Raw genomic sequence first — 6,364 nt, forward strand, 5'->3', positions numbered from 1 at the left:
AAGATAATCAGCCAAAGCTTACTGCTTTTTATATGAGCAGTACATGCTCTAATAGCAAAAAACTTGATAGTGACACAGACAGTGAGTTCACATCAACCTCACCTACAAATAATGATTCAGATAGTGAGATTCCATAACATGACTTTATGCATGTAATCATTTGTTAAAATGCTGATTAAATTGTTTCAGTGTTAGACAATAATGGATGTTGTGTTGATGCACCTACTATTTGAGCATTAAATCTTTTTGTCAAAATGCTGATGAAATTGTTTTAGTATTACACAATATAGGACTTTGTGTAAAACTGAATCAAAATCAGGTCCTTTAACACTCAAGCATCATTCTGCTCAGTAGGGATGCTGCTTAAAAGGAACTTGAAGACCCCCCCAAGGTCATCTTTTGGCATTTTAAGGCCCCCCCTAAGGACGGTACGGTTCAGCTTGATCGCATTTCACTCTCTATTAAACACGTGACAAACTTTGTGACGTCCTTGTGTATTTACCCAGTTGCCGAAGACGGAAGCTGTTCCCCCATTTTGTCGCACTGATTTAACATGAGTGAGGAAAATATTGAACGCCAACAACGTAGTCAAGCTCTTATAGATGCTGCAAAGCATTTCAAAGAGGCGTGTGAGATATTTCAACGAGAAGCAACAAGGCTTCGCGAGGAGCAAGAATCCATCGATGCCATGTCCAAGAAACTTGATCAGGTTCACTTTTCGTCCACCGTTAAACTTAATGTTGGAGGCCAGCACTTTACCACGAGCGTGCAAACTCTGACAAAGGATCGCAACTCGATGCTGGCTGCCATGTTTTCAGGAAGGTTCGACATGAAGCCATCTGAAGACGGTTCGTTCTTTATCGACCGAGATGGAACTCACTTCCGCTTTATCCTGAACTTTCTCCGCACAGGAAAACTAACTTTGCCTGAAGGAGCTACATTTACCAAGGAACTTGAGGAAGAAGCAGAATTTTATCAAATTCAAGGATTCATCGACGCGTTGAGGTCTGCCAAATTAACAGTTAAAGTAGGTACGCCAGACGAGCCTTTCAGAGAGTCGACCATTTTGATGAATGTAGAGCATCGGAAAATTTTGAAAGGTTGGTTACCTGAGGCCATGGCAGGCGAATGGCGTTTGCTGTTCCAAGCGTCACGAGATGGCTTTGCCGCTTCAGCGTTTCATTCTAAGTGCGACAACAAAGGGCCTACAGTCACTGTTGTGCAAAGCGGTGCAAACATATTTGGAGGTTTCACTGAGAAGTCGTGGACAAATCATGCAGGACGTAAGTTTTGATCATTATTTATACGTCGAAAATATACCCGAATGAGCTTCCTGACGCCTCCCATGCTTTATTTATCATTATCCTGTAAGATTTTGCGATGAACTCCCATGACTCCCCTGATCTCGTCTTGCGAAAACAACTAATATAGCAACAGGCAGGTGGGAGTGCAGCCAAGAATTAGTAGCCAAAGACTTGATTCAAAAAGGCGAGCGGAACAAAACGATAGTGCAAAAAAGTCCCATGAGAAAGGGAGTATTACAAACTTTCAGTCCAATGCACCAGAAAATAAAAAACAGAAAAACTTAAAGACCAGATTTCACAGTCACGGTCCTCTACTTCTCCCAACTAAGGACTAGCCTGAATTTCAGACATTCCTTCGTTGATACTCCTCTCAGCAACTGAAAGGAGTGTGCGAGTGGAAGGAATCGGTCTGAAACTCAGGCCGTAACTACGGGCTTCTTAGGTTAAACTTGCTGCCTACAGATTGATGAACAGGACATGATAGACGGGTTGAATGCCACATGGTCGGCAGGAGTACTGTGAACTCGTACCCAGATCTCCCAAACTTGCAAACAGATTAAGCAAACAGACGCCATATAGGTCTTTGTACATTACTAACCGTAATTTCTCGATTAAAGGCCGGGTCGAAACTGCCAATTTTTCAATGAACGCCGGGGGCGTTTATGGAGTCCCCCCCCCCGCGTTTGATCAAGATCCCGGCGCTTAATTGCGGTCGAGGTCATAAGGCCCGGTTACAACTTTTTTTACTCTTTTAATAAACGTTCAAAGGAAAAATACCAGCGTGTTAAACATAACTAGGGTGGATGCTGTACAACAAAATGTATGGTACCATAACCTGAGTCCAGCAAACACTAACGTTAGTTTTATCTGATCATTTATAGGTTATGTAAAGTGTTGCCAAGCTTTCTTATTTAGCTTGGTGAATCCGAGTGCCTTGGGTGCAACCAAAATGTCGCTAATCGCTGGGGAGGAAGAGATTGGCATCATTTGTAATGGCAGCTTTGGACCAACGTTTGGCGGTGGGCAGGACCTATTTATATCAAATAATGCAAACACAAGTCATAGTGGCAGCAGTCTCGGCACCACCTATCAGCTCCCACCAGGACAACAGAACACGTTCTTCACAGGTGCCACATTTTTCACTGTTACAGATTACGAGGTGTTTGGACTCCAGCAGTGACAAAACACCAGCAGAAAAGGACCTTGCGGGTAACATTGTTAAGACCCAGTCAGTCATCGATAGGATGGCAAATTCAGAATCCAAAGGGCCTTATTGATAATTCTTCTTGCTTTAAGTGCGCGCACATTCTCAGCATCATTGCACATTCCTCGCTCTGGAGGACTAGAATATGAATTGTAGGTTAAGCATTACACTGACCTAGATAAAAAACACTACAATATTCTTTAGTGTTCAGGTTTAGCTTCGTATCCAGGAGGCTTCTGGGAAGAGATGCGCTTGCTGTGCATCACCTTTTCGACGATTTGAGTACGAGCTCGGGATTAAGTACGAAAACCAAACGATTTGGGTATTTTGCACTCGTTTTGTCCCAAGAACGCTTACTCTTTCTAAAGCACGCGAGCTGAATTTGAAAACCCGTACTGACTAGCCTATTACCCAACGTCAAACTCGTACTCAAATCTATAAGGTCCCTTATTTGTATAATACGTACATTTGCACGTATGTACTGTCGCAACTTGTAATAATCATCGCACTTTGTAATACCTGTCGCAATTTGTAATAAATTTATCGCACTTTGTAATACCTGTCGCAATTTGTAATAAACTGTGTCGCACTTTGTAATAAAAAAGCTGTCGCAATTTGTAATAACTGTCCATCGCACTTTGAAATATACTAAGCTGTCGCAATTTGTAATAATTCCATCGCACTTTGTAATAATGTTTTGAGAGTGATTCAGCTTACTTCGTGAACATTAATATACTGCCAAAATATGAATGGTACTTCGTAAACAAAGATGACGACGTCTCGATCTGCAAGCACGTAACTTACAAAATTACTTTTATAATTTATATCTGCGCTCATTCAAACCATTTAGATAGATAGATAGATAGATAGATAGATAGATAGATAGATAGATAGATAGATAGATAGATAATCTTTATTTATCCTCGGTACAAAATTCGTCAGCCTTGAAAATGCCTAATACTAATATAATAAAAATATTTAAATAAAAAAGCTGCTTTCCATGAATGCCGTGCCTTACAGTTCTTTGAGTAATCGTTTAAATTGCCCAAGGGACTCTGCTTCCCTTAAGTGACAAGGAAGACTGTTGCAGAGAATGGCGCCACTATAGCTGAAGCTGTTTTTGTAATAGTTTGTGCGCGGTAATGGAACATTGATTTTCAGAGTCCCTTAGGTTATATGCGACTTCTCGCCTTTCAAATTTAGAACTAAGATAGTTTGGAGCCAACCCGTGCAGTGACCTGTAAACCATCGTAGCTCTTTGAATTTGTTGCTGGCAAGCTAGGTTTTTCCACCCTAGAAGTTTGAAAAGGTGACCAGCATCTACGTCATAGCTTGAGTAGGTCAAAACACGGGCTGCTCTGTTTTGTAGCTTTTGAACCTTATTCTGTAAAGTTATCTCACAGTTTCCCCAAACGATGTTGCAATAATCAAAGTGTGGCTGTATTCAAGCTTGATATATTAGTTGTAAGGTCGCCTGAGGGACAAAGTGCCTTATTCGTTTTATGGCCCCAATACCAGAAGCGACTTTCTTTGTTACTTTCTCGATATGGCCACTCCAATCAAGTCTGTCATCGATGGTCACTCCAAGTGATTTTGCAGTAGTGACCTGGCTAACTTGAAAATCATTAATTGCAAATGTCGGGGACTCTGTGAGAGTACTTAGCCTTTGCCTAGATCCGATAAGCATAAATTCGGTTTTAGTCATATTTAGAGTAAGTTTGTTTGCTCTCAGCCAATTGTGAACATTTTCTAGATCTTGATTTAGATGCAACTGAATATTGTCTGCATTATCACCTGCGTATGTAAGGTGGGTGTCATCAGCGTACATCCTCGGCTCACAGTTTGAAAGACAGTTTGGAAGATCGTTGATGTATAACAGAAATAGTACTGGACCTAAAATCGTCCCCTGGGGAACACCACAACTTAATAAACAGCTTTGAGAGAGCTATCCGTTGATGGAGCACATTTGAGTACGATTCTGTAAATATGACTTAAACCATTGGTGCGCGTAACCATATATGCCGTAATTGCTTAATTTTGATAAAAGGATCTCATGGTCAATTGTGTCGACGGCCTTTTTGAGATCTAAGAAAACAACGGCGATGATTTTACCGCGGTCAATATTGTACGCCCAAGTGTCCGTGGCCTCAAGAAGAGCCGTGACAGTTGAGTGAATAGTACGAAAGCCTGATTGATATTTACAGATTATATTGTGCTCTTCTAGGTAGGCATATAATTGATCATAGACGATTCTTTCAAAGACCTTGGCCATAACTGAGATCACCGAAATTGGACGATAATTATTGAAGTCGTCCAGATCGCCTTGTTTAAAAAGTGGGGTGACCTTTGCGCATTTCCAGTCATCTGGAAATATGCCTTGACTTATTAACTGGTTAAAAATATTCACGGTCCTAAGCATTTTTTTAAATTAATGTTGATTAGTTATCTGACGTACGAAATTCTGTATTCTTAAACCTTGCTATTGTATTAGATGGTTTGCATGCAATGGTTACCTGGGGGACGTACTCGATCCCTTATCCCTTATGTGGCCAATACGGGGATGTGCCGCTGGACAGAGCGTTGTCAGAGTACAGAATCTAGACACACTAGACACCAACGAGCCATTATTAAAAGGCATTTAATTTCCACAAATCGTGACATCCATCCTTACATCATTCAAATAAAGACACCAGGAAAGCTTTCCTTTTTAGATCTGATAACAGGTCGACACAAGACCGTCCTTGTCTAACGCGCAATCTTAAAAGAAGTGATAGTGTCTTCTATATTTTGGCCAACTTAATCAGACGAGGCCTGTAAAAATTCAAAAGGTAATTTACTGCAAATAAAAAAAAAGGTCACCAGTGGTGAACCGTCGAACCACAACAGAAAATATAAACACACATTCCAATTATTCGCTGGCCGATACCTTTGTATGCACATGTTTTTATAAAACTCACTTGGGATGATACTCGGAGCCGGCTGGCCATTTGGTCCATTATTCTCCATTGATTTGGTCCCATAGAGGAGCAAAAAGAGTATCATTCCATCTTAAAACAATTTTTTTCTATGGAGCCTTCTTAAGCAAATACCGTTGGGATAGTAAAAATTCTCCTTCCCTGTGAACAACTCCTAAGACCTTGCAATTCTTCCGAGCGTGTTCAGGTCTTTTTCCACAAAATGCAAAGGATAATAAACCAAACCATCCATTATTACTTGAGTTACCCTATCTAAGGATCAAACCAGAGACACAAAGCCAGCAAGGTAAAAATGATACCCTATTTAGGGTTCGAGATCCTCAGCGGTACTTACCTACCTAGCCCATACATGTATATGGGATTATTCCCCCCCCCCACCCCGAAGACTTCAAGTGTCACGTGGCATGCAAACATGGATTGGGACGACGAATTCCAGGTTATTCATGAATTTTCTGTTGTTAAATGTTGCTTTTGTTATTTAAATATTTTTGAATTCAAATATATGAAATGACTCATCTTTTTTATGGTGACATGTCACAGGAAGTTTCAAGTCTTTCATAAAAGCGATTCTCGTTGGTCACGTGATTAATTAAGGCAGAAAGATTTATGTCGGAAGACATGCATGTTTGACCAAAGAAAATAATTTAAGTTTATTACAAAGTGCGATGGAATTATTACAAATTGCGACAGCTTAGTTTTTTACAAAGTGCGATGGACAGTTATTACAAATTGCGACAGCTTTTTTATTACAAAGTGCGACACGGTTTATTACAAGTTGCGACAGGTATTTCAAAGTGCGATGGATTTATTACAAATTGCGACAGGTATTACAAAGTGCAATGATTATTACAAATTGCGACAGTACACACGTGAACGCCAGT

The 6,364-nt window shown here is 40.5% G+C and overlaps 1 protein-coding gene across 1 annotated transcript; it reads left to right on the forward strand.

Moving 5' to 3' along the window:
- The first annotated feature begins 517 nt into the window (after positions 1-517).
- LOC140943090 (uncharacterized) lies at positions 518-3,383 on the forward strand. Its single transcript, XM_073392149.1, has 2 exons — positions 518-1,283; positions 2,186-3,383. Exons 1-2 carry the CDS (start codon positions 554-556, stop codon positions 2,482-2,484), a joined length of 1,029 nt encoding a protein of 342 aa, XP_073248250.1. The 5' UTR covers positions 518-553; the 3' UTR covers positions 2,485-3,383.
- The last annotated feature ends 2,981 nt before the right edge of the window (positions 3,384-6,364 follow it).

The sequence above is a fragment of the Porites lutea genome, chromosome 7 (genome assembly GCF_958299795.1).
Source record: "Porites lutea chromosome 7, jaPorLute2.1, whole genome shotgun sequence".
Lineage (NCBI taxonomy): Eukaryota > Metazoa > Cnidaria > Anthozoa > Scleractinia > Poritidae > Porites > Porites lutea.

Excerpts from the sequence above, each read along its gene's own strand:
- LOC140943090 (XM_073392149.1), top strand. The coding sequence starts at position 554 with ATGAGTGAGGAAAATATTGAACGCCAACAACGTAGTCAAGCTCTTATA. Across the intron at positions 1,284-2,185 it reads GTGGACAAATCATGCAGGAC|GTTATGTAAAGTGTTGCCAA; the intron begins GTAAGTTTTGAT and ends GATCATTTATAG.